Source organism: Chiloscyllium plagiosum, chromosome 44 (assembly GCF_004010195.1).
Source record: "Chiloscyllium plagiosum isolate BGI_BamShark_2017 chromosome 44, ASM401019v2, whole genome shotgun sequence".
Taxonomy (NCBI): domain Eukaryota; kingdom Metazoa; phylum Chordata; class Chondrichthyes; order Orectolobiformes; family Hemiscylliidae; genus Chiloscyllium; species Chiloscyllium plagiosum.
Genome location: NC_057753.1, coordinates 4,760,023 through 4,786,711, shown reverse-complemented (window position 1 = coordinate 4,786,711; position 26,689 = coordinate 4,760,023). Strand labels below are relative to the sequence as shown.

The 26,689-nt window shown below is 46.6% G+C and overlaps 2 protein-coding genes across 2 annotated transcripts in view; one reads left to right on the top strand and one right to left on the bottom strand.

The window, feature by feature from the left end:
* The window catches only part of LOC122543504 (zinc finger protein 420-like), a 35,281-nt gene extending 12,346 nt beyond the window's left edge, over positions 1–22,935 (top strand). The window contains exons 3-4 of the mRNA XM_043682260.1: positions 4,163–4,182; positions 22,036–22,935. Of these exons, the coding sequence (XP_043538195.1) occupies positions 4,163–4,182; positions 22,036–22,560 (545 nt within the window). The 3' untranslated portion in view covers positions 22,561–22,935. The remainder of the gene's footprint in view (positions 1–4,162; positions 4,183–22,035) is intronic.
* LOC122543471 (gastrula zinc finger protein XlCGF57.1-like) lies at positions 1,488–4,858 on the bottom strand. The gene is made up of 2 exons (XM_043682188.1): positions 4,763–4,858; positions 1,488–3,298 (listed from the first exon to the last, which is right to left on the bottom strand). The coding sequence occupies exon 2, from the start codon at positions 2,999–3,001 to the stop codon at positions 1,634–1,636; it is 1,368 nt and encodes a 455-aa protein (XP_043538123.1). The 5' UTR covers positions 3,002–3,298; positions 4,763–4,858; the 3' UTR covers positions 1,488–1,633.
* Positions 22,936–26,689: the final 3,754 nt, after the last annotated feature.

Sequence of the window (26,689 nt, the reverse complement as noted above, 5' to 3'; positions counted from 1 at the left end):
CAATACAAATGGTGGCCATCACCCGAAGACTCTGCTGGCGCGATGGATCCTGGAGCCGGACTCCCGTTTTCTGAAAACGGGAGTTTCAACCTCGGATCGTGTGCCTGAATAAGGCGCTGCGGAGCCGCGCAACCCCTACGGGTGGCCTTCTCCTTCCAAATCGCCTGGTGCTCACCGTTTGCGAATCCAACAAACAAAAGGCTGACCGTCGGCGGCCTACCAAAAGATGGCGGCCCTGCACGCCCTTAACCGATCAGCGCCACAGACTGGCAGCGCGCATGCTCCATCGCGCGGGGCGGAAGGGTTGATTGACGGCAGCTCCTGACCACTAAGAAGGGAAGGCAGTGCTGGAAGACCTGGTCTTCCCACCAATCAACGTGAATGGGGCGGGCCTGGAGGACCACACGCGAGCATAGGTCCTCCAACATTGGAGAGCTGAGCCCGGAACTCTTCCATTGTCTGAGCGTCTGCCTCATTGAAAACCTGGGGAAAAAAAACTCACACAGGGCACCTCACATCTTCAATGCATTATCTGAGATGACATGGCACCTACTGGTAAAGTTCACTTCAGAATGTACTTTTATAAAAATGTTCTGGGATTTACATATGAAGAAACTGAAACCAATATGGTCATTCTAACAAATAATCCAGGACTTTTTCAATACATCATTTCAGTTGCATCACACTGTAAGCTTTTGCTATAAATTCTGTGTCTTACGATCTTATACTCCACAACCACCTGACGAAGAAGCAGCACTCTCAAAGCTAGTACTTCCAAACAAACCTGTTCGGACTATAACCTGGTGTTGTGTGATTTTTAAACTTTGTACACCCCAGTCTAACATCAGCACTTCCAAATCATGATAAAACAACCCCAAGGAACTGCAGATGCTGGAAATCAGAAACGAGAACAGCAATTGCTGGAAAACATCAGCATCTATGCAGCCAAAGCTGAGTTAATGTTACAGGTTTCTCTCCACAGATGCTGCCAGACCCATTGAGGTTTTTTTCTCCATGCCCCAGCAATTTCTGTTTCTGCTTCTCAATGAGAACCTGATCTGTGTCAAATTTGGGAGAAACTGGTCATGTCTGTTTGTGGCTTTAAACAGAGGAAACTCTACGGTCTGAAGCAAACTCCTGCTACTGAAATTGATTAATTCAGGACAGGTAGCAGTGATTATCTGAGGTAGCCACACATTGAAGTGAGAATGGACTTTGCCTGTAAGTTTTAGGAGCGGGTAGGAGGGGATATGGGGGCAAAGTCTCTGACAAGGAGGTTTACGACATGGTTTGGCCTGGTGACCTTATGAAATGGAGGGAAGCAGCAGAAACAGATGATCAGATGGCCATGATCTTAGTGACAATGTTGTTCCATGGCTCTTTGCATTTATTGGAAATGAAGATGGATGAGGCAGATAGGAGGGTGAGCACTTGAAAAGGGATCAACTTCAGCCAGTGATATTAAAGAAGACTTAACATACTATGAATTTAAATCAAAGTTACTTTATTAGACCTTTATCCACAATATTAAGCCCTGTAAATGCATTGGAGTTTATTAACACCAGCAGAAATGTACACAAGTGAACACAACACAGGCTTGGATGTGATTAACAGCAAAATCCAATGACTGAAGTTAGTTATGAATTTTCTGATGTTTCATCAGGGTAGATGATCGAGTGAATCCCTTCCCACAATCTGAGCAGGTGAATGGCCTCTCCCCAGTGTGAACCCGCTGGTGTCTCAACAGACTGCATAATTGAGTGAACGTCTTCCCACAGCTGAAGCAGATGAAAGGCCTTTCCCCCGTGTGAACTCGCCAGTGAGTCACCAGCGTTGACGACCGACTGAATCCCTTCCCACACTCTGAGCAGGTGAATGGCCTCTCCTCGCTGTGAGTACTCCGGTGTTTCAGCAAGCTGGCTAACTCAGTGAATCCCTTCCCACACTCGGAGCAGATAAAGGGCCTCTCCCCAGTGTGAATTCGCTGGTGTATCAGCAGGGTGGATGAGGAAGTGAATCCCTTCCCACACTGGGAGCAGGTGAACGGCCTCTCCCCAGTGTGAACCCGCTGGTGTACTGTGAGATCAGATGATCGTTTGAACCCAATTGCACAGTGAGAGCACCTGAATGGTCTCTCGTCAGTGTGAACACGCTGATGGGACATCAGTTCCCCAGAACTTTTAAACCGCTTTGCACAGTCTGGGCACTGAAATGGTCTCTCATCAGTGTGAAGCCTCTGGTGTATCAACAGCTTGGACGACTGAGTGAATCCCTTCCCACACTCTGAGCAGATGAATGGTCTCTCCCCGGTGTGAAGCCTCTGGTGTGCCAGCAAGGTGGACGACTGAGTGAATCCCTTCCCGCACTCGGAGCAGGTGAACGGTCTTTCCCCAGTGTGAATGCGTTGGTGTCTCACGAGGTGAGATGACTGAGCGAATCCCTCCCCACACTGAGAGCAGGTGAATGGTTTCTCGCCAGTGTGAACGCGCCGATGTTTCACAAGGGTAGAGCTCTGCGCGAATCCCTTCCCACACTCTGAGCAGACGAACGGCCTCTCGCCAGTGTGAACTGGCTGGTGCGCGAGGAGGTCAGACGATGTTCGGAAGCCAGTCCCACACTGAGCGCACCTGAACGGTCTCTCGTCAGTGTGAACGCATTGATGAAAAATCAGGTCCCAAGAACTTGTGAAGCATTTGGTGCAGTCTAAGCATTTGAAAGGTCTCTCCTCAGCGTGACCCCATTGCTGTGCCAGCAGGGCGGAAGAGGAAGTGAATGCCTTCCCACTGTCAGAGAAGGTGAAGAGTCCTTCCGTGGTCTGACTGCGCCAGTGTGTTTCCAGTTTAGACAAGGATCTGGATTCACCCTCATAGACCCCACATTTCCACAGTTTCTCCCCACTACATTTATGTTCTAACAGGTCCGATGATCGGCTGAAGCCTCGCCCACACACAAAACATGTGTACAATTCCTCCCCACTGTGCACAGTGCCTTCACCTTCCATGTTCAAACTCCGATGATGCCCAGGCTACAATAAAGTGAGTGACCTCACCAGATCACGATGGGACATCTGGTTCGGGTTTCTCGATCACACCTCATATAGCCCTGTGAAAATCGGTTCAAAACAGACAACAGGGAGTGCAGGGTAACACAAGGAATTGCAAACTTGTGGAATTGAACTGAACAAATCCGGTCACTTGTGGGGCTGGCACTAGGGAGATGTGACGGTGAAAGCTGCTGTATTGTCGTTAAAAACCCAACTGTTCACCTTCAAAAGACTGTGGCCTCCATGATTGGGAAGCTGGTAAATGAGACAGAGAGAGTGGAAGAAAGTGATTTTATCCGTGCAACCAAAGGGAACTTGGAGATAATAGTTTTCACATACTCCTGCAACCTCTTGGAAGGACCTCTTGGAGATAGTAGTTTTCACTATCTCCAAGTTCCCTCCAAAATCACACTGTCCTGACATAAGGCATCCCATACTTGAACAGCAAACATTTCTTGCCCTTAAATATTGGAAAAACCGAATTTATTGTCTTCAGTCCTTGCTACAAGCTCCACCCCCTCGTAACCACACGAGGCTGAACCAGACTGTTCACAACCTTGGAGAAATAGTTCACACCAGGATGAGATCCACATTTCATATCCTACCATTACCAGAACCACCTTTTTGCACCTCAGTAACAGAGTCAGGAAATCATACAGCACGGAAACAGACCCTTCTGTCCAACCAGCCGAACGTAATCCCAAACTAAAGTCGTCCCACCTGCCTGCTCTTGGCCCGTATCCCTCTAAACTTTTTGTATTCATGTACGTATCCAAATGTCTTTTAAACATTGTAACTATGCCCAAATCCAACACTTCCTCAGGAAGTTCTCGCCCCTTAGTCTTGAAATCCTCCATCCTAGGGAAAAGACACCCATCATTAACATGGTTTTATAAACCTCTATAAAAGGTCACCTCTCATCTGCCTATGCTCCAGTGAAAAATGTCCCAGCCTATCCAGCTTTTCTTTCTAACCTAAACCTTCCATACCAGGCAACATCCTGGAAAATCTCTTCTGAACCCTCTCCAGCTTAATAATATCCTTCCTATAAAAGGGTGACCAGAACCGGGCAGGGCCCCAGAAGAGGCCTCGCGGATGTTCCACTGGATTTCACTCTAGTCTCAGCTCACCTGGTGCTGGTACTCTCAGTCATTCACTTGTTACCTCTGGATTTAACTATCCTAATACCTCCCACATGCAACCTCCCTGTAATCTTGAAGCCAGTGTGTTCACCCACCTCCCCTGTTCAAACTGGCCTTCAAGGTTCTGGGCTTAAGTACCATCAACATTTTGAAATCCTAATCCCAGGTTTCAAAATTCCTAACTACCTCTGTAATTCCCATCCCCCTCACAACCCTCCCCATCTTTGTAACCTCCTCCAGCCTCTGAGGTGTCTCAATTCCACTTGTTCTGTCTTCCGGAACATTCCCAATTTTAATGGCTCCACCACTGCTCTTCGGGCCACACGCTCTGGAATCATCCCTAAACATCTACCTCAATTTCCAAATTTAATCCTTAAAACTTCTCTCTCTGTCCCAGATTTTGGTCACCTGACCCTAAGATCTTCAGACGGTCCCGCACTGCTTTCTAAAATTCCTGTGAACCACTTTGGGATATTTCACGTTATAAGGTGCTATATAAATTCAAGTTGCTGTCCTTGTTTTGTATGTGCATCACCGTTCCTTCATCATCACCGGGGCATGACCTGTTACTCCTTACCTAACAGCATTGTGGGAACACCTTCACGAGACAGACTGCAGCAGTTCAGGAAGCTCAAACATCATCTTCTGCACTGGGGACCGGCAATATTTCGTGAAACCTGTGGAAATCGAAATAAAGTCAATGTTTCAGGATGTTCAGAATTAATTAAAAATGGCACAGAATTTGATGTTCAATATAAGCCCAGCAGTTCAGGAAAAATAATTTATTTCTGTGAAACATCCCATAGAAGATAAAGATACAGCATACAAGTCAGAGGTTGGGCAGGAGAATCTCATTTAGTCACAGCCGGTGAACATAACACTCACATACCAATCCTGAGTAAAATCGCTATTATTGACAGAGGAAATTAGACAGACAGTTGATCAGGGTGGGTAGAGGTGAAACACAACAATGGATAGATATGGATTTAAATCCAAACTAAATGAGCCCCAGAGATATCGAACCTCTCAGAAGTAACAGAACAGAAAAGCTCAAAATTATTGATGAATGGTCAAAACTATTCCCCTCTAAAGTTTTAAAATCTCCTGCTGCAGCCAGAAACCACTTATTATGATCCCGGTTGATGTTCCTACTGGACAGGCCAGTTCCCAGAATGTGACCTGGCTTGATAGATCACATTTATTTAAGCTAGTCATTCACAGAAACCTGCAGGTTTTTTTTCGGGTATTGTGACACTCTGAGAAAATAAAAAACTAAACGTAGAATGCAATTTTAAAGATATTAAAAGACAAAACAAAGTCTCATTTGCTCCCCAACACCATCACTTTACAGAGCCACATACCCTTAGAAATGCCCCTTCCATATCAAATCTTTAGTCTTGATGAACAGCTTCTTTCCAGTTCTGTCCTGTGAACCGTGCTGACTTCCTAAATGAATACTGGCAAAACTGAAAGCTTCGACTTTCTCAGGACATGATCAGGTGTACCTGAGAATTCCGTGGGAAGCTAGGGAAGTGATTGCTGGGCCTCTTGCTGAGATATTTGTATCATCGATAGTCACAGGTGAGGGGCCGGAAGACTAGCGGTCGGCTAACGTGGTGCCACTGTTTAAGAAGGGCGGTAAAGACAAGCCAGGGAACTATAGATCGGTGAGCTTGATGTTGGTGCTGGACAAGTTGTCGGAGGGAATCCTGAGGGACAGGATGTACATGTACTAGGAAAAGCAAGGACTGATTTCGGGATAGTCAGCATGGCTTTGTGCGTGGGAAATCATGTCTCACAAACTTGATTGAGTTTTTTGAAGAAATAACAAAGGATTGATGAGGGCAGAGCGGTGGACGCGATCTATATGGACTTCAGTAAGGCATTCGACAAGGCTCCCCATGGGAGATTGGTTACCAAGATTAGATCGCGTGGAATACAGGGAGAGCTCGCCATTTGGATACAGAACTGGCTCAAAGGTAGAAGACAGAGGGTGGTGGAGGAGGAGGGTTGCTTTTCAGACTGGAGGCCTGTGACCAGTGAAGTGCAACAAGGATCGGTGCTGGGTCCACTGCTTTTCGTCATTTACATAAATGATTTGGATGTGAACATAGCAGATGAAGGTAGTAAGTTTGTAGATGACACTAAAATTGGAGGTGTAGTGAACAGCGAAGGAGGTTACCTCAGATTACAACAGTATCTTGACCAGATGGGCCAATGGGCTGGGAAGTGGCAGATGGAGTTTAATTCAGATAAATGTGAGGTGCTGCATTTTAGGAAAGCAAATCTTAGCAGGATTTATACACTTAATGGTAAGGTCCCAGGGAGTGTTGCTGAACAAAGAGACCTTGGAGTAACCTTAGCTCCTTGAAAGTAGAGTCACAGGTAGACAGGATAGCAAAGGCGGCGTTTGGTATGCTTTCCTTTATTGGTCAGAGTATGGAGTACAGGAGTTGGAAGGCCATGTTGCGGCTGTACAGGACATTGGTTCAGCTACTTTTGGAATATTGCGTGCAATTCTGGTCTCCTTCCTATCGGAAGGATGTTGTGAAACTTGAAAGGATTTACAAGGATGTTGGCAGGGTTGGAGGATTTGAGCTATAGGAAGAGGCTGAACAGGCTGGGGCTGTTTTCTCTGGAGCGTTGGAGGCTGAGTGGTGACCTTATAGAGGTGTATAAAATCATGAGGGGATTGGATAAGGTCAATAGACAAGGTAGGCGAAAGTGAGTACTACAGATGCTGGAGACAAGGTCTTTTCCCTGGGGTGTGGGAGTCCAGAACTAGAGGGTATAGGTTTAGGGTGAGAGGGACAAGATATAAAAGAGACCTCAGGGGCAATGTTTTCATGCAGAGGGTGGTGCATGTATGGAATGAGCTACCAGAGGTGGTGGAGGAGGCTGGCACAATTGCAACATTTAAAAGGCATCTGTATGGGTATATGAATAGGAAGGGTTTAGAGGGATATGGCCTAGTGCCGGCAAGTGAGACTAGGTTAGGTTAGGATATCTGGTCAGCATGGACAATTTGGACCAAAGGGTCTGTTTCCATGCTGTACATCTCCATGACTTAACCTGAATACTCCGCAAATCTCTAATGAAACACTACTGAACTACAAGTTTCACAATCTAAACTTTTATACCAATATGACTGCTTTCTTGTCCAATAATCCTTTCCAGGACAGAAATTATATTTACTTCTGAACGCAGTCAGGTCTCCACAATAAAATGCACGAGGAGCTTTCAATCTCTGGGTTTTGTGAGCTAAAGTCAATCCTAGGTTATTTTAAGCCAAAAGCAAGCTAATGGCTGCAATGTTTACATTGTCTGCTGTAAATCCATCGTCTCAGCACAGATTCAATTATACTCTCGAAAGTTTACAAGTCTATCAGGCTTGGCTTTCTGAAACCTTTCACAAAGAAGGAACCAACATCCATATGCTAGGTGAAAGTGAGGACTGCAGATGTTGGAGATCAGAGTCAAAAAGTGTGGCGCTGGAAAAGCACAGCAGGTCCGGGAGTATTGGAGGAGCAGCAGAGTCGACGTTTTGGGCATAAGACCTTCATCGGGAATTGTCGAAGGGCTTATGCCTGAAATGTCGACTCTCCTGCTCGTCAGACGCTATCTGACCCGTTGTGCTTTTCCAGCACCACTCTAATCTTGACTCTGATCTCCAGCATCTGCAGTCCCCATTTTCGCCTAGTGCTTTTCCAGCACCACACTTTTTGATCCCAACATCTATATGCCACTCGTTCAAAATCCAAACTCTACAAATGATATTTATCCACATCACAAACCTTTATCCCATGCTGGGATCACAGAAAAGTCTCTCAGTTGAGGCCATACCCAGGGAGTGCAATAAAATCACACAAAAATGCAGAGTATGTGGGTTTGTGCAAATCAGTGATAACCACTCATTATGAAGAATATGGCACTGAGAGTGTGCAGAGGTGATTCACAAGAATGGTTCAAGGGATGAGGAATTTTAGCTTCTAGATTAGGGTTTGTTTATTATGCATTTGTGGAATGTGGGTATCACTGGCGTGATCCGCATTTAATCTTTATCCATAACTTCTCTTAAAAGTGGCGGAGAGCAGCCTTCTTGAACTGTTGCATCCATTGTGCTGTTAGGAAATGAGCTCCAGGATTTTACACCCAGCAACAGTGAAGGAACAACATTGATACAGCTGCAATTCAGGATGATTCGTGGCTTGGAGAAACTTGGTGGTGCACTCATTCTACCCTTATTATCCTGTGGCAGAGGTCATGGGTTAGGAGCCTGTGTGAGTTACTGCAATGCACCTTGTCGGGAGAGGTGTTTCCAGCAACACATTTCCAGCTCTGATCTCCAGCATCTGCAGACCTCACTTTCCACTCATTCTACCCTTGTTATCCTGTGGCAGAGGTCATGGGTTAGGAGCCTGTGTGAGTTACTGCAATGCACCTTGTCGGGAGAGGTGGGTACATCTTGCTGCCACCATGCATTGTTGGTGAAGGGAATGGATGTTGAAGGTGGTGAATGTGGTACCAATCAAATGGGCTGGTTGACCCCGATTGGTATCAAGTCTCGAGTGTTATTGGGAGCTGCATTAACTCAGCGAAGTGGAGAATACTTCATCACGCTTCTGATCCCAGCACGGGCCCAGATGGCAGCACAACCGGTCGCAAAGGATGGTGGCGAGGCCTAGCATGCCCTGATGGAGGGCAGCTGGTGAGCACAGGCATGTCTTAGCTCAGTGTGGGAAAGCATGTGCAGTCCAGGGGAGTGCGAGTCCTCTTTGGGACAACCCAATTTGGAGTGTCTGCAGGGCCAAGGCTTATGAAAGGACTGTCGTCATGTTTGACTTTTTAAACTTTATTTTTACACTTTCATACCAAGAGGACTGTAGTGCTGAACTTTTTAAACTTATTTCTTTATTTTTCTAGTTCTACAATTGTACCTAAGACAGTACTGGGTGTGTAGCAACATCGTGCACTTTTCACTATACTCTGTACTTGAGTACACATGGCAACAAAACCTAAATCTAATATGTGCTTTGTATTACGTAGAACATTACAGCGCAGTACAGACTCTTTAGTCCTCAATGTTGCACCTACCCATGAAATCAATTCGAAGCCCATCTAACCTACATTATTCACTTTTCCTCCATATTTCTATTCATTGAACATTTAAATGTTCTTAAAGTCAGCAAGTCTCCTATTGTTGTAGGCAGTGCATTCCACGCCCCTACTACTCTCTGAATAAAGAAGATTGTAGATGCAGGGCAGGGCTTGGGGAGTCAGGATTGGAGGAGCTAAGACTGTTCTCCTTTCAGGAGAAGATATTGAGGGGAGATTTGCTAAAAGTGCTCATGCTAAAGCTAGACAAGGTGGATAAAATTTGTCTTTATCAACTGATCATGTGGGCGGCACGGTGGCACAGTGGTTAGCACTGCTGCCTCACAGCGCCAGAGACCCAGGTTCAATTCCCACCTCAGGTGACTGATGTATGGAGTTTGCATGTTCTCCCCGTGTCTGCGTGGGTTTCCTCCGGGTGCTCCGGTTTCCTCCCACAGTCCAAAGATGTGCAGGGTCAGGTGAATTGGCGATGCTAAATTGCCCGTAGTGTTTGGTAAGGGGTAAATGTAGGGGTATGGGTGGGTTGCGCTTCGGCGGGTCGGTGTGGACTTGTTGGGCTGAAGGGCCTGTTTCCACACTGTAATCTAATCTAATCTAATGATTGAGAATCGATTATGGCACAGATTTAAGACTTTGGACAAAATCGACTTGGCGGGAGTGCGGAAATTCAAAGAAGAAATTTCTTGCAGTGAATGGTAATTACCTGGAACTAAATACTTACACTACAAAAGCTGCTAACATCTTAGTCCATATGATCAGAGTGATTCTGTTCAATTTTGATGTGATGTTTGGTTTGAGTTTCTCATTTTCAAAGCTCCTCAGATCATCCTACAAAAGAAATTTACAGAAGTAATCATGGATAGTCCTGGATAAATATTCATAGAAGCTAAACATTTCCCTCTGTTTCAGTTCATTGTGTGGGAGATCCTCCTAATCTCACATGCTATTAAAGCAGTTTCCAAAATCTATTCCTTTCAATCCAGGATAAAAATCACAATATTCCCTCTTTCTGGTCAAGGATAACCTCACATACTCCCTGTTACATATTGCCCCTCCTCAGATTAGCAGTCCCTTTTTTCAAAGAATGACATCTTCCCAGGGTTATAGATTTCTTTCCTGGGTTTTCATGTGACTGAAGTGAGCCATAGATCTTTGGACACCCAGGGTAGAAATTGCTGGAGGAATTCAGCCGACGGCCTCTTGAGCTCTGAAGAAGGGTCGCTGCACTCAAAGTGATAACTCTGCTTGCTCTCCTCAGTTGCTGTCGTACCTGCTGAGTTCCTCCAGCAATTTCTGTTTTTGTTTCAGATTTCCAGCATCTGCAGCTCTTTCTTTACTATATTGTCCCACGAGATAGTAGAATGCATGGGAGCAGGACTTGTTTCCTTTTCTTCCCTGCTGTACCACCGCCCTGTCTCATGAATAAAGACATTGGGTGTGAAAGGTTCATGCAGTTTCATGGACAATTTGGTCTCCACTCTAAACAATGGGTTACAAGCTCCTCCCACTCCTTCCAGACCTTGCCCCCTACAAAGATGGCGGACGCGCAGTCCAATACCCTGAATAAAGATGGCGGCAAGTCCCCGGGATCTGACACCGCGACGAAACCTGGAGCCATTTTCTGGTTTGTTGCGAACGGGAGGCACGAAGATTGCCATTTCGCGTTAGAACTGACCCAAGACGTGTACAGAACCTTCCCGCGCGTCCGCTGCCCTATCTCTCATCTTCTCCCTGTCCGCCTGCTGCACGTCGCTTGCAGAGCAGACAAAGAACACACCGACCGTCGGCGGCCCGGAGGAAAAAAAATGGCGATAGCGCATGCGCTCTTCAAATCACTGCCAGCCGGCCCGCCACTGCGCAGGGAGGGGCGAGCTGCGGCGAATGATTGACGGCCAGGAGAGACCAATAGAAGAACTCCACCTACCTCACGCCCCGGGCGCGTCCGCCAACCAATCGGAGTGAGCGAAAGGCGGGGTTAGCCATACGGCACGTGATCAACCGTCGGTCGCGCGTATCTGTTGAAGAAGTTGTCAGATGTGGGGCGGCGCAGCGCAGAGGGTGATACATTGGACCCGAAGGTCTCGTAAATACCCAGTGCCTACCTCCAGAGAAAGAGAGAGAGAGAGATGAGAAGTGAGAAGTGAGAATCTACCGGTGACGCGTTCTCAGCAAACGGGTTGAGGGCGTCACGCGATGATCGGCTCCGGTTACCGCCGCCATCTCAATTGGGAACTATGATCGGTGGGACGCATGCGCAATGGCCATCTTTATACAGGCAAGGTACGACAGGGTGCATGCGCGACAGCCATCTTTATACAGGAAAGGTACGACAGGGTGCATGCCCATCTTTATACAGGAAAGGTACGACAGGGTGCATGCGCGACAGCCATCTTTATACAGGAAAGGTACGACAGGGTGCATGCAGCCATCTTTATACAGGAAAGGTACGACAGGGTGCATGCGTGACAGCCATCTTTATACAGGAAAGGTACGACGGGGTGCATGCGCAGCTGTCTTTTGAAAGTGGGTCATCTGGGAGGGACTTGCACACAATCAGCTCTAACCAAGAGAAATGTTGTCTGTGTGTTTTCTGAGAGTTTTTTTTGTTCTCCTTTGTAACCACCGTTTTTTTTTAAAACAGGCGTATAAAATGAGAACGATCTGACAATGTCATTTGTTTCACCTGAGCCTGAATATCATCAGTCGTTGGGGAACGAAACTCATCCGTCTGTTGCAAAAGATTTCAGGTACGTTTCGGGGCTAGAAATGCTTCCAGATTTTCACAGTCCTGCTGAGACCACCCCTGTAGTTGCGCGTTCAGTTCCCTGAGGAGGGAGAAATAGCCTCAGGGAGCATGAATGACATCTCACCTCCATTGGTTAAATTTATTAGAAAGGGTCCAGCAAATATATAAAGAAAAAGACTCCTCGTGGCCTGAGCTTTCAGGAGTGAATGAAGAAACACTCGTTGGTTAGTCTGAAGTTTAAATATAAGGGATTGATGAGCAACAGGTCACAGATTGGCCATGTTGGAGGCACTGAGCAGGTCAGACAGCTTCTGTGGGGGGGAAAAAAAAGAGAACTGGAGATCCGGGTCGAAGAGTGTGGTGCTGCAAAAGCACAGCCTGTCAGACAGCATCGTGGAGCAGGAGAATTGACCTTTGAGACACAAGCCCTTCATCAGGAATGGAGTCTGCTTCTGTGGAAGCAGAAACTGGGTCAACGTTTCAGGTCTGTGAACTAAAAGATATTCATCCCTTCAAAATGACTCCCACATGTCTCCAAAAGCACAGCCTGTCAGACAGCATCCGAGGAGCAGGAGAATTGACCTTTGAGACACAAGCCCTTCATCAGGAATGGAGTCTTCTTCTGTGGAAGCAGAAACTGGGTCAACGTTTCAGGTCTGTGAACTAAAAGATATTCATCCCTTCAAAATGACTCCCACATGTCTCATTTCTCGCTCTATTCCCGAAGCCTTGCAAGTTTATTTCCTTTATTAACGAATGATCATCTCTCCTTCTGTCATTCTCATAGGCAGCGAGTTGACAAAAACACTTGCCTGTCTACCTCATTCCCAAAAACCTTAAGTCTGTGTCACCTAATATTTATGGCTTTTTCTTTATCTAGGCTATAGTCTTGTACAGATCTAACAAAACTCCACTGATGTCTTTTCCTTCAAGAAAAATAGCCTTTTCTGCAAACCAATCCTGTAACTACAATTCTTCTGTCTATAACCCATGGTGGTAAATCACCTCTGCATCCTGTGAACAATCCTTGCATCCTTCATGAAATATCACGATGAGAATTGGGTGCAATACGTGACTTATGACTTAGCCAGAGCTTTGTAAAGGTCAGAATCTTTTCCTTGCATTTATTTTTGTTACCTCTATTTACATTCCATGTGTTTCACTAATTGCTCTTTCGGCATGTTCTGTCATTTTCAAAGATTAGTGCGCATTATCCTCCAGGTCTGTCTGTCTCTGCACACACTCTTGATGTCTTCAGTTTTAAATGCACTTGTCAGACGTGAACCTGGCTAGCTGGCCAGCATTTTATTGCCTGTCCCTAGTTGCCCTTGAGAAGGTGGTGGTGGTGGTGACCTGTCGTCTTGAACCACTGCAGTCCACGTGCTGTGGGCTGACACACAATGCCCTTGGAAAGGGAACTCCATGACTTTGACCCAGCGACATTGAAGGAATGGTGATCATAGTTCCAAGTCAGGATGGTGAGTGGCTTGGAGGCGAGCTTGCAGGTGATGGCAGTCCCATGTTTCTGCTGCCCTTGAGTCTCTAGACTGAAGCACCCATGGGTTTGGAAAATGCTCTCTAAGGATCTTTGGTGAATTTCTGCAGTGCTGCTTGTGGATAGTAGTGCCAGTGTGTATTGAGTGTTGGTGGTGGAGCAAGCAGATGTGGTGCCACTCAAATGGGTTGCTTTATCCTGGATGGTGGCAAGCGTCTTGTGATGTTGGAGCTGCACCTATCCAGGCAAGTGGGAATCATTTGATCATCCTTATGCCTTTATAAATGGCAGGTAGGCTTTGGGATGTCAGGAGGTGAGTTATTTGCCACTGTTTTCCTAGCCACTGGCCTTTTCTTGTAGTCACTGTTTACGTGACAAGTCTATTTGAGTCTCTGTTCAATGGTAACCCCAAGGATGTTGACAGTGGGAGAATTCAGTAATGGAACACCATTGAATGTTAAGGTGCAGTGATTAGGTGTCTGTTATTGGAGATTGTCATTTCTGGCATTTGTGTGGTGTGAATATTACTTGCCACTTGTCAGCCCATGCCCGGATGTTGTCCAGATCTTATTGCGTTTGACGATGGACTGCTTCAGTATCTGAGGAGTCACAAATGGTGCTGAACATTGTGCAATCTTCACTGAACATCCCCACTTTTGACCTTATGATGTAGGGAAAGTCTTTGATGAAACAGCTGAAGGTGGTTGGGTCTAGGACACTATCGTAAGGAATTCCTGCAGAGATATTGTGGAGCTGGGATGACTGACCTTGAACAATCTCCGTCATCTTCTGATATAAAGATGAGGTCACCAATCTGATGGTTGCAGATGCATCTGTCCACAATAGTATTGGTGAGAGTGACCACGGCACAGTCCTTGTAGAGTCAGAGAATACCCTCCGTCGTGTTGCGTGACACTATCACAGTGCTAAGTGGGACAGACTTTGAACAGATCTAGCAATTCAAGACAGGAGACGCTGGTGGGCCATCAACAGCAGCAGAATTCTACTCCAGCGCAATCTGTAACCTCACGGCCTGGCTTATCCCCAACTCAACCTTTACCAACAAGCCGGGGAAGGGGGGTGGGGGGGGGGTCAACCCTGGTTCAATAGAGTGCATTCCAGGTAGACCAACCAATCAGATCTGAGCTCTATCATCCTGCCACATGCAGCCATGAATGGTGGTGGAATTCAGCATGTAATCCCTCTCTCCATTGCTTCTCAAAGTGCATCAACTCTCTGTGTTCTGAAGATGAGAGATATTCAACTCAAAATGTTAACTGTTTTCCATTTCACAAATTCTGCCATGCCTGAGTTTTCTTTTGAGCACTTGCTGTTTGTTTGTTTTTTGGCCTCATTGGATGGAAACATTTCTGGAATTTAAATGAATGTTAAAATTGTACAAGACATTGGTTCGGCCGCATTTAGAATACTGTGTACAGTTCTGGTCACCACATTACCAAAAGGATGTGGACGCTTTGGAGAGGGTGCAGAGAAGGTTTACAAGGATGTTGCCTGGTATGGAAGGTGCTAGCTATGAAGAGAGGTTGAGAAAAGGAGATTGAGGTTTAAAAAAATCATGAAGGGTATAGACAGGTTGGATAGAGACAAGCTTTTTCCCAGGGTGAAGGATTCAATAACGAGAGGCCACGCTTTCAAGTTGAGAGGTGGAATGTTTAAGGGGGATACATGCGGAAAGTACTTCACACACACAGGGTGGTAGGTGTCTGGAACGCATTGCCAGCAGAGGTGGTAGAGGCAGGCACGGTAGATTCATTTAAGATGCATGTGGACAGACGCATGTGTACGTAGAACATAGAACATTCCAGCAGATACAGGCCTTTGGCCCTCGATGTTGCGCCGCCCTGTCATACTAATCTGGAGCCCATCCCACTTATACTATTCCACTAGGTGGGGAGCAGAGGGATGCAGATGCTTAGGAATTGACCGACAGGTTTAGACAGTACATTTGGATGGGCTCAGGCTTGGAGGGCCGAAGGGCCTGTTCCTGGGCTGTACATTTTCTTTGTTTTTTTGAATAGTGGGTAAATTGTTTAAAGTTTTCATGATATTAGTAGGAACTGGTAGAGTGAATAGAGAGGGACTATTTCCACTGTTGGGACAATCCAGGATAAAGAGACAGTCTAGAAACGCGGGGCAGGGCTTTCAGGAGTGAATGAGGAAACATTTCTTGAGGTAGAGTTGGTTTTTAAAAAAAATGCAACTCTTTTCCACAATGGCAGTGTATGTGGGCTCTGTCAAGTTTAAACCTAACTTTGATCATTATTTTGCAACTCGGGTTAAGGGACCAGGCACAAAGAATCACAGATCAGCCATGCTAGGGACACTCGGCAAATTGGACAGTTTCTGTGGAAACTGGGCAGCACGGTGGCACAGTGGTTGGCACTGCTGCCTCACAGCGCCAGAGACCCGGGTTCAATTCCCGCCTCTGGCGACTGACTGTGTGGAGTTTGCACGTTCTCCCCGTGTCTGCGTGGGTTTCCTCCGGGTGCTCCGGTTTCCTCCCACAGTCCAAAGATGTGCAGGTCAGGTGAATTGGCCATGCTAAATTGCCCGTAGTGTTAGGTAAGGGGTAAATGTAGGGGTATGGGTGGGTTGCGCTTCGGTGGGTCGGTGTGGACTTGTTGGGTCGAAGGGCCTGTTTCCACACTCTAATCTAATCTAATCATAAACGGGGTGGCTGGGGCAAGGTGGTGCAGTGGGGATAAGCAAAGGCAGGCAGTGGGTATGACCTGGTTGGTCAATGGGAGGAATGAATCCGGTTGGTGGCAGGAAGTGAGAGGGGCTGGGAAGGGAGTCAGGGGACAGGGAGGGAGGTTATTTGAAATTGGAGAACTCATCGTTGAGTCCTCTGGGCTGTAGGGTGCTCAGGCGGAAAATAAGGTGGTGTTCCTCCAATAGGAGCTGTGGTTCGTTGTGGCAATGGAGGAGGCCACATGTTGGAAAAGGAGTGGAAGGAAAATTAAAATGGGCGGTGATTGGAAGGTCCGGTTGGCCCCTGTGGGCTCGGCTGAGATGCTCGGTGAGCATTTCCTGAGCTTACGTTCAGTCTCCCCGATGTAGAGAAGACCACATCAGGAGCACCGGATGCAGTAAACTAGGTTGGAAGAGAGGCAGGTGAACCTCTGTCCACTCCTCCCAGCCACCAACCGGATTCATTCCTCCCATTGACCAATGGTTGTACCCTCTACCTGTCTTCACTTATCTCCACTTCACCACCCGGCCGCCTTCACCTCCTTTATCTGCAGCTCCTGCCACACCCACCCCCAGTCCTGAAGAAGGGTTACAACCGTAACATTGACTTCTCCACCTCCTGAAGCTGCGTGGCTTGCTGTGTTCTTCCAGCCTCCTGTTTGTCTATTTTGGATTCCAGCATCTGCAGTTTTTTTTTTGGTCTCATATTGCCAGAGTCCCAAGTTTGATTTCTTTCCTCAGGCAACTGTCTGTATGGAGTTTACACATTTTGCCTGGGTTTCCTCCCACAGTCGAATGAAGTGCAGGTTAGGTGGATTAGCCAAGGGAAATGCAGGGTTGTATGGTAGGGGCATGGATAGGATAAGTAGGCAAAGTCTTTTCCCTAGGGTGTGGGAGTCCAGAATGAGGGGGCATAGGTTTAGGGTGAGATGGGCAAGATATAAAAGAGACCTAAGGGGCAACTTTTTCTCCCAGAGGGTGGTACGTGTATGGAATGAGCTGCCAGAGGAAGTGATGGAGGCTGGTACAATTGCATCATTTAAGAGGCATTTGGATGGGTATATGAATAGGAAGGGTTTGGAGGGATATGAGCTGGGTGCTGGCAGGTGGGACTAGATTGGGTTGGGATATCTGGTCGGCATGGACGGGTTGGACCGAAGGGACTGTTTTTATGCTATACATCTCTATGACGCTACGAATTAAGAGACCCACGGAATATTCCGGGGACCTGGGTTTGAATCCCATTATGGCAGATAGTAGAATTGGATAACAGTGAAGGGTCTACTGATGATCGTGGAACGGTTGTCGATTGTCGGAAAAGCCCACCTGGTTTACCAATGTTCTTTAGGGATGAAAATTACCATCCTTAACCTGGTCTGGTTCACGTGTGACCCCAGGCACAGAGCAATGTGGTTAACACCTTATGCCCTCTGGGTAATTGAGGGTGGACAGGGAGCGTTGGCCTCGCCAATGATGCCGGCATCCTGTCAATGGATTTTTGTTTAAAAATGGAAGTCCTGGCCACATGACACTCGATGCTTAACATTTACATTTCAGAGCTGAAAATGTGTTGCTGGAAAAGCGGAGCGTTGGCCTCGCCAATGATGCCGGCATCCTGTCAATGGAATTTTGTTTAAAAATGGAAGTCCTGGCCACATGACACTCGATGCTTGACATTTACATTTCAGAGCTGAAAATGTGTTGCTGGAAAAGTGCAGCAGGTCAGGCAGCATCCAGGGAACAGGAGAATCGACGTTTCGGGCATAAGCCCTTCTTCAGGATTCCTGAAGAAGGGCTTATGCCCGAAACGTCGATTCTCCTGTTCCCTGGATGCTGCCTGACCTGCTGCGCTTTTCCAGCAACACATTTTCAGCTCTGATCTCCAGCATCTGCAGACCTCACTTTCTTCTTCCCGTTTACATTTCAGATGCAGGGGATGATGTTCAACGTCCGTGTGTGAGGATCACTGTCAGGGGAATGGAGAGGAATGACCCAGTTAAACAGGGAGACAGATCAGCGAGGATGGGAATCGCTTGGGGAGTGAGCGGAGGGATAACGACACATGATTGAATCAGGGAATGGGTACAGCACAGTGTCTCTCATTGTGTCCTATTACTTGGCAGGTCTGAGTTAAGGGTCAGGAAGCTGTGAGCTGGAAAATTACTCTGTGAAGTGCTCAGCACTGGGGGAGATGAGTCGGGGGTGGGATATTGCAGCCTCTGCTCTGCCTTTTCCTCTTGAACATTTCGCTGGTGTCATGTCAGTGAGCATTTTGTAAACTCTTATCTTCCTGTGTTTTGCAATGTTTTCCATATTCTTGACTATACCCAGCTGAATGTTGTCATCTGCAAGTAGCTCTGACCAACCGTCAGGTTGACCTCAGTGCATGAATATGATTGGAGAAGTGGGACTGTGGAAAGGAGGTTTGATACCAGGGTGGCATGGCTTAGTGGTTTCCACTGCTGCCTGACAACAGGGGATCAGACTTCGATTCCACCCTCGGGTGGCTGTGTGCATGTCCTCCCAGTATCTGTGTGGGTTTCCCCCGGGTGTCCCGGTTTCCTCTCTTAGTCCAACGACATGCAGGTTAGATGGATTAGCCAAGCTAAATTGCCCACTGCATCCAGGGATGGGCGGGCTAAGTGGATTAGCCATGGGAATTGCAGGGTTAGAGGGGTGGGATGGTCGTCAGGGGGTCGGTGTGGACTCTGCTCCCACACTGCGGGGATTCTATGATTCTACCATACAGTTAAGCCAAGTTTCGAATAAAAGTTCTGATGAAGAGTCACTGGACTTGAAACATGAACTCTGCTTTCTTCCCACAGATGCTGCCAGACTGCTGCCTCACAGCTTCGGGGACCAGGATTTGACTTCATCCTTGGGTGACCGTGTGGAGTTTGCACATTCTCCCTGTGTCTGCATGGGTTTCCTCTCACAGTCCAAAGATGTGTAGGTTAGGTGGATGGGCCCTAGTCTTTCATTTTAAAGAAACAAAGTACCCGGTCGTGACCAGTGTGGCGCAGATTAGGTGTGTTAGCCATGGTTTTAAAAACTCCATGAAGGATGAGGTGATGCTGTCCGGCTGGTCAGTGTAGACTGTTTGGGCCGAATGGCCTGTTTTGTGCACTGTCAGAATTCTATATTATTCAGCAGCTTTTTAAAAAAAATAATCTGAAACAAAAACCACATGCTGAATAAGTTTAGCATATGTGGAGAGAAAGTTCTGATGAAGGGTCTATGAATAGGAAGGGTTTAGCGGGCTATGGACCAGGTGCAGGGACTAGATTGGGTTGGGATATCTGGTCAGCATGGATGGGTTGGACCGAAGGATTCCATGCTGTACATCTCTGACTCTATGCTAACACTCTTTCCCCCTCATAGATTCTCCCAAACCTGACGAGTATCTCAGCACTTTCTGTTTCAGTCTTTGCCCAGTGTTTTATTGCAGGCTGATGGCAGGTCAGTGACCTGACCCTTAACTGCATTCCTCATCCCATGAGAGTTGCAGGGCCTGATGAATGTTTCCAGTGTGTTATCCTTTTTGTTTCTTCTACTTCCTTTGACGAGTTTTATTGTTTAATAGAATCGAATCTGGGCATACAGGCGGATTCATTAAGAGGCAAGTTTGAATCTGGATGGGTATAGGATGACAAGGGCAGTTCCTGATCCATTGTGTGGATAGTCTTGATATTTTGGTTTGAGGTGGAGGAGAAGCAGCTGGCTATTTGCATGAGGAGTTTTGAGTTACTCTGGCCCAATGTCAGATCATTAAAGGAGTTTAGGATTCTAAAGTTTGCACGTTCTCGTGTCTGTGTGGGTTACCTCCCACAGTCCAAAGATGCAGGTTAGGTGGATTGGCCATGCTAAATTGCCCATAGTGTCCAGGGATGTGCAAACTGGATGGATTAGCCTGGGAAAATGGAGGGTTAAAGTGATCAGGGAGCCGGTCTTTGTAGGATGCTCTTTGAAGGGTTGGTGTGGATTAGATGGGCTGAATGGCCTGCTTCCTCACTGTAGGGATTCTATGATCTATGAAATGACATACAGATTTTCAAATATTTTTTCATGTGTGGATTATTGACCTTCGTTCTTGTGATTTGGATGGGGCTAATCAGAGGGCAGCTGTCTGAAACACTGCACACTGTCTGGTGTAGGGGCTTCCACAATTCTGTTGGATGATGTGATGCTGATTTGGAAAGATTAGATACTCTACAGTGTGGAAACAGGCCCTTCGGCCCAACAGGTCCACACCGACCCTCCGAAGAGTAACCCACCCAGACCCATTCCCCATATTTTTCCCTGGCTAATGCACCTAACACTATTTAGCATAGCCAATTCACCTGACCTGCACATCTTTGGACTGTGGGAGGAACCCCACTCAGACATGAGAAGAATGTGCAAACTCCATACAGACAGTCACCCCAAGGCAGGAATTGAACCTGGGACCCTGGCGTTGTGAGGCAGCAGTGCTAACCACTGAGCCACCATGCCGCCCAAGGCTGCCATACCTTCATCAATGATAAAATGTACTTTTCTCCTGTCCTGAATATAATACAAGAATCTGAGGCATTTCTTTGGCATTTTTTTAAAAAATCACTGATTGATTGTGAGCATCTCTGGCCAGGCCAGCATTTATTGTCCATATTTAATTGCCCAGAGAGCAGTTAAGTTGTGCAGCTTGAGAGTAGCTTCCTTCCCTAAAGAATATTTGTTAAGGTGGATGTTATATTTCCCCCTGACAATTATCCCCAGTTTCATGGTCATCATAATCCTCCTCATTCCCAATTTATTTTTAAAATAAATTCAGATTCCACCATCTGCCATTGTGGGGTTCAATCCTGGGTCCCCAGAACATTACCTGACTCTGTGGAGTCTGGGTCTGGCGATTTAATACCACCAAAGGCCATCGCCTCCCAATACATTGCGCACTTTCACGTTGAGCTGATGATCAACTGTACAGCCAAAGAGTTAGATTCTAAGGCACATCTTAAAAGATGACAAGAGTCCAGGCAGGGAATTACAGCACTTACAGCCAAGGCAGGGTCCAAGGTAATAAGATAATTAAAATCAGGGCCTCTGGTCAGAATTAGGAGAGCCCAGATGTTGGCTTCCAGGAGTTGAGGGGCAAGGGCATGGAATGATTTGGAATTGTGGATGAGCATTTTTAAACTGAGGTGCTGGTTAACTTTGCAACTCAGTGTGCAGAGTGATTTTTTGGATGAACAAGCCCATGTCACTCTGAGTTGGGTGGTGTTGGATTTACAAAACTGTGCACCTCAATGAGCATCGTAATGGTGTGTGAATGAGCAAGGTTCTGTTACAGTCGGGGATGTGTTAAATTCTTCTCTCTGCCTCTTCCCACCTCTGTCGCCTTGTGAAGTCTTGTACCAAGTCGAACTGTTTCCCTTCCCTGAAGGAGACTAGTGAACCAGGTTGAAATTTTAAGATGTGAGCTTTAATTGTCACTTTACTGTCCAAGTATCAGCTCCAGGCAGTACTTGATTCGTTTATCTCTGTCACAACCTGCCTGTTCTTTTCTGAGTTCACTTTTTTTTGTTTCTCCTTATGTTTAAAATCAGTTTTACAGAAGGGGAGGATTTGCAGTCAGGAAACTCCAAACTGAGCATCACTTCCAGATCTGACAGATTCGCTTGATTTCTCATAACCCACTTATCAGCGGATTTTGAAAATGGAAGGGAAAAGTTCTGTTCACACTAGGGAGAAACTGTACACTTGTTCTGCATGTGGACAAGTCTTCGGTCGCTCATCTGACTTGTCAAAGCACCAGTGCAGTCACACTGGGGAGAAACCGTGGAAATGTGGGGAGTGTGGGAAGGGATTCACTTACCCATCCAAACTGGAAATTCATCTACGCTGTCACACTGGCGAGAGGCCGTTCATGTGCTCAGAGTGTGGAAAAGGCTTTGCTCATTATTCCAACCTGCTGTCACATCAGCGCGTTCACACCGGGCAGAAGCCGTTCACCTGCCCACAGTGTGGGAAGGGATTCACTCGGTCATCTAATCTGCTGACACACCAGCGAATTCACACAGGGGAGAGGCCGTTTGCCTGCCTGCAGTGCGGGAAGGGATTCACTCGGTCATCGCATCTGCTGAGACACCAGCGAGTAAACGCTGGAGAGAGACCGTTCACCTGCTCTGACTGTGGGAAGGGATTCACTCAGTCGTCCGACCTGCTGACACACCAGCGGGTTCACACTGGGGAGAGGCCATTCACGTGCTCAGAATGTGGGAAGGGATTCACTCAGTCATCCCACATGCTGAGGCACCAGCGAGTTCACAAGTAACTGCAATCCAGGGATTTTGCCGAGTCACATCCATGAACCATGGTCACCAGGTTCCACTTGTGCTGTTAATAACCCCAGCCCTCTTGTCGATGTTAATACTGTTGTTTAAAATTCTAACACATTTGTGGATCTGTAGGATGAGATTGAGGACATTATTCCAACTTGCAACTTGGTAGAGATTGCATAGTGTGTGAAAAACCGTTTTGAGTCATCGGGACTGATGAAACATCAACCTGTAGCTAAGTCATTGGATTTTGATGCTGTTGACACTCAGCTTTTTACCATGTTTTCTGGGGTCTGTTTCTGATGATGTTTATAAATACCAGTTCGGTTATATGTGTGGGATAAAATCAAATAAATAGGCTTTCTGTTAAATACTGTTTTGATTCTTTATGATACCTTCCTCTGACGATCTCTCTCTCATCCAGTCTTCTCCAACATCTGCTCCAGGTTTGTGGAAAAGTGGTTTCTCACCAGTTTTGGATACCCTCAATCTGCAGGAGAACTTTGAGTGACTTTGCTTTTTCTGCACCCACGATTAACCCTCAAGTCCCATTCATCAAGGGGTCAACATTCCCTTGAGCTACTCTCTTCGCTTTTATATACTTTTAGAACCTTATTTTAAACTCCATACAGTCAGTTGCCTGAGGCGGGAATTGAACCCGGGTCTCAGGCGCTGTGAGGCAGCAGTGCTAACCACTGTGCCACAGTGCCGCCCAGATTAGATTCCCTACAGTGTGGAAACAAGCCCTTCGGCCCAACCAGTCCACACCGAAGAGTAACCCACCCAGACCCATTTCCCTCTGACTAATGCACCTAACATTATGGACAATTTAGAATGGCCAATTCACCTGACTATAGAACAGCAGAACAGTAACACAATCTGTGTGTGGACCACTTATGCGCTAATACCAGTATTCTGAATGAACAAAACCATTTGATATTTTTTAATTCATTCATGGGATTGGGATGCTACCAATTGGATTGCCTCATCAGAAAGTTAAGAGTCAAACACATTGTTCTGGGTCTGGAGTCACATTTAGACCAGACCAGGTCAGGTTATAGCTTATAGCCTCCTTCAAAGATATTTGAACGAAAATTGGTTTGTTTTCACTGTTGGACGCTGAGGGGTGACCTGATAAAGGCTTACAACGTATGACTGAAATGGACAGTCTTGATTTTTCTTTTCCCCCCCCCCCTCCCCGGATGGAAATGTCAATCACGAGGGATGTAGGTTTAAGGTAAAAAGGGAAAGGTCTTTAAAGGAGATGCGAGGCTTTTTTGTTTACTTAGAGGGTGGTTAAGTGCCTGGAATATGCTGCTAGAGGAGATGGTAGAAGCATATACAATAGCAACGTTTAAGAGGCATCTTGTTAGATGCATGAAGAGAGGGGTACAGATCGCGTAGAGGCAAAAGGTTTTCAGTTTACAGAGGTTTCATGTGTTGGAACAGACTTGAAAGGCTAAGGCGACTGTTCCTAAGCTGTACTGTTCTTTGTTCAGAAGAGTTTTTACAACCGTCAACAGTAGTTGTACAGTTGCTTTATTCCACTTTTCACGGAATTCAAGTTTCACCATCTGCCATGGTGAGATTCAACCATCTGTCCCCAGCGTGAGCATGTGTTTCTGGACTACTGATCAGTTAACATTACCATAATGCCACCTTCCCTGTAAGTAACAAGTGGAGATGAAACAGCCCAGAGCACATATCAAATGCAATCTTATCAAGTTCCCCCAGCTGTCAGTGGCACAACGAATTGTTAAACCATTATTAAACCAGATGAATCATCCAGCATTGACCTAGACACGGGCAACAACAATGACAAACAGCCCCATGACTGTCTTCGAAGCGAGACTGTGGGTGTACCTACACCCTGCAAGCACTGGAGGATATCAAGAAGACACTCAACATCACCTTCGCAAAGTCAATTGGTTATGGGCAATAAATGCTGGTCTAGACAGCGATACCTGCATCCCACGAATGAATAAAGAAAAGCAAGGGACTAGACACTGAGTTGAAGAGGCAGGTTTACAGAAACCTTTGAAAGGAGACAAAGGTGGAGGTGGTGAGAGAGAGAATTAGCATCCAGGCAACACTGGCGCACTGTGAAAAGCCAGGGTAATGCAAGAATCTAAAAGTGGAGCAAAACGATCCCGGAGGGACATTGAACTTGATGTTGTCACAGAGATCGGGAGGAGATAGGCCTTGGGGGAGCTTGAAAACTAAGTCTTTGAATTGTAAAACTGATCTGCCAGACCTGGGACCAATGTAGGTCAGTCATAGTAATGAATGGGACTAACAGTAAATAGGAAGGCAGGCACCACTGCCCTGGATCTATAGTGAGTCCAATATGACAGGGAGCACAGAGAATGTCTGAATAGTCGGATCGAGAGGGACAAAAAGCACGAATGAGATATCAGCAACAAATAGCCTGACTGGAGATGTCAGAGAGGTGGATGTAGGCAGCCTGGGTCTTGGAGCAGATATGGTTCAGAAAGCCGGCTCAGAATGAAATCAACATTGAAGTGATGAACTGTTTGGTTCAGATTTCGACGGTTGCCAGGACAACAGATAGTCACATGTAACTTGCGGGTGTGTCAAGATACTGAGTAAATCCCTTTGCACAGTCAACTTAGAAACATAGAAAATAGATGCAGAAGCAGGCCAATTCGTCCTTTGAGCCTGCACCACCATTCACTATGATTATGATAATTTCCTTATCCCACTCTTCCTTTCACTCCATACCCCTAGATCCCTTCAGCTGCAAGGGCCACGTCCAGCTCCCTCTCGAATATATCAAACAAACTGGCCCCAACAACTGTTTGTGGTGGGGAATTCCACACGTTCACAATTCTTAGTGAAGGAATTCTTGCTCAATCTCAGTCCTGAGTGGCTTACCCCATATTCTTACAAGGTGATCCCTACTTCTGGACTTGCCCAATGTCAGGAACATTCTTCCCACCAGCCTGTTCAGTCCCATTAGGATTTCATGTTTCTACGAGAATCCCCACCTTGTTCTCTAAACTCCAGCGAGTACAAGCCCAGTTGATCCAGTTTTTCTTCATATGTCAGTCCTGCCATCCTGGGAATCAGTCAGGTGAACCTTCGCTGGACTCCCTCAATAGCCAGAATCTCCTTCCCCAGACTAGGAGACCAACACTGCACACAATACTCAAGGTGTAGCCTCACCAAGGCCCTGTATAACTGCAGCAAGATATTCCTACTCTGATACTCACATCCTCTCGCTATGGAGACCAACATGCCACTAGCTTTCCTCATCGCTCCTGCACCTGCAGCTAACCTTCAGCGACTGTTCCACCATGACATCCAGGTCTCGTTGCACCTCGCCTTTTTCTAAACTTTCAGATCATAATCTCCCTTCCTGTTTTTGTGACCAAAGTGGGTAACCTGACATTCATCCATATTATATTACAATTGCCAAGTATTTGCTCACTCAGCTCCCCTGTCCAAGTCGCCCTGCAGCCTCTTAGCGTCCTCCTCACAGCACACACTGCCACCCAGCTTAATGTCACCTGCAAATTTGGAGATGTTTCATTCAGTTATTTTTTTCCAAATCATTCATGTATGTTGTGAACAGCTGCGGTCCCAGCACTGAAACCTAGTGGTACCCCACTTGTCACTGCTTGCCACTCTGAAAAGGATTCGTTTAGTCCAACTCTTTGCTTACTGTCTGCCACCTATTTCTCTATCCACATCAATACATTAACTCTGATACCATGAGCTTTAAGTTTGTCACTAATGTCTTGTGTGGGACCTTGTCAAAAGCCTTTTGTCCAGATACACAACATCCACAGATTCACCCTTGTCTACTCTACTGGCCACATCCTCAAAAACAAAATCCAGATTTGTCAAGCATGATTTCCCTTTAGTGAATCCATACTGACTTGGACTGATCCTGTCACATCTTTCTAAATAGGAGAAAGTGAGGACTGCAGATGCTGGAGATCAGAGCTTAAAAATGTGTTGCTGGAAAAGCGCAGCAGGTCAGGCAGCAACCAAGGAGCAGGAGAATTGACGTTTCGGGCATAAGCCCTTCTTCAGGAATGAGGAAGGTGTGCCAAGCGGGCTAAGATAAAAGGTAGGGAGGAGGGACTTGGGGGAGGGGCG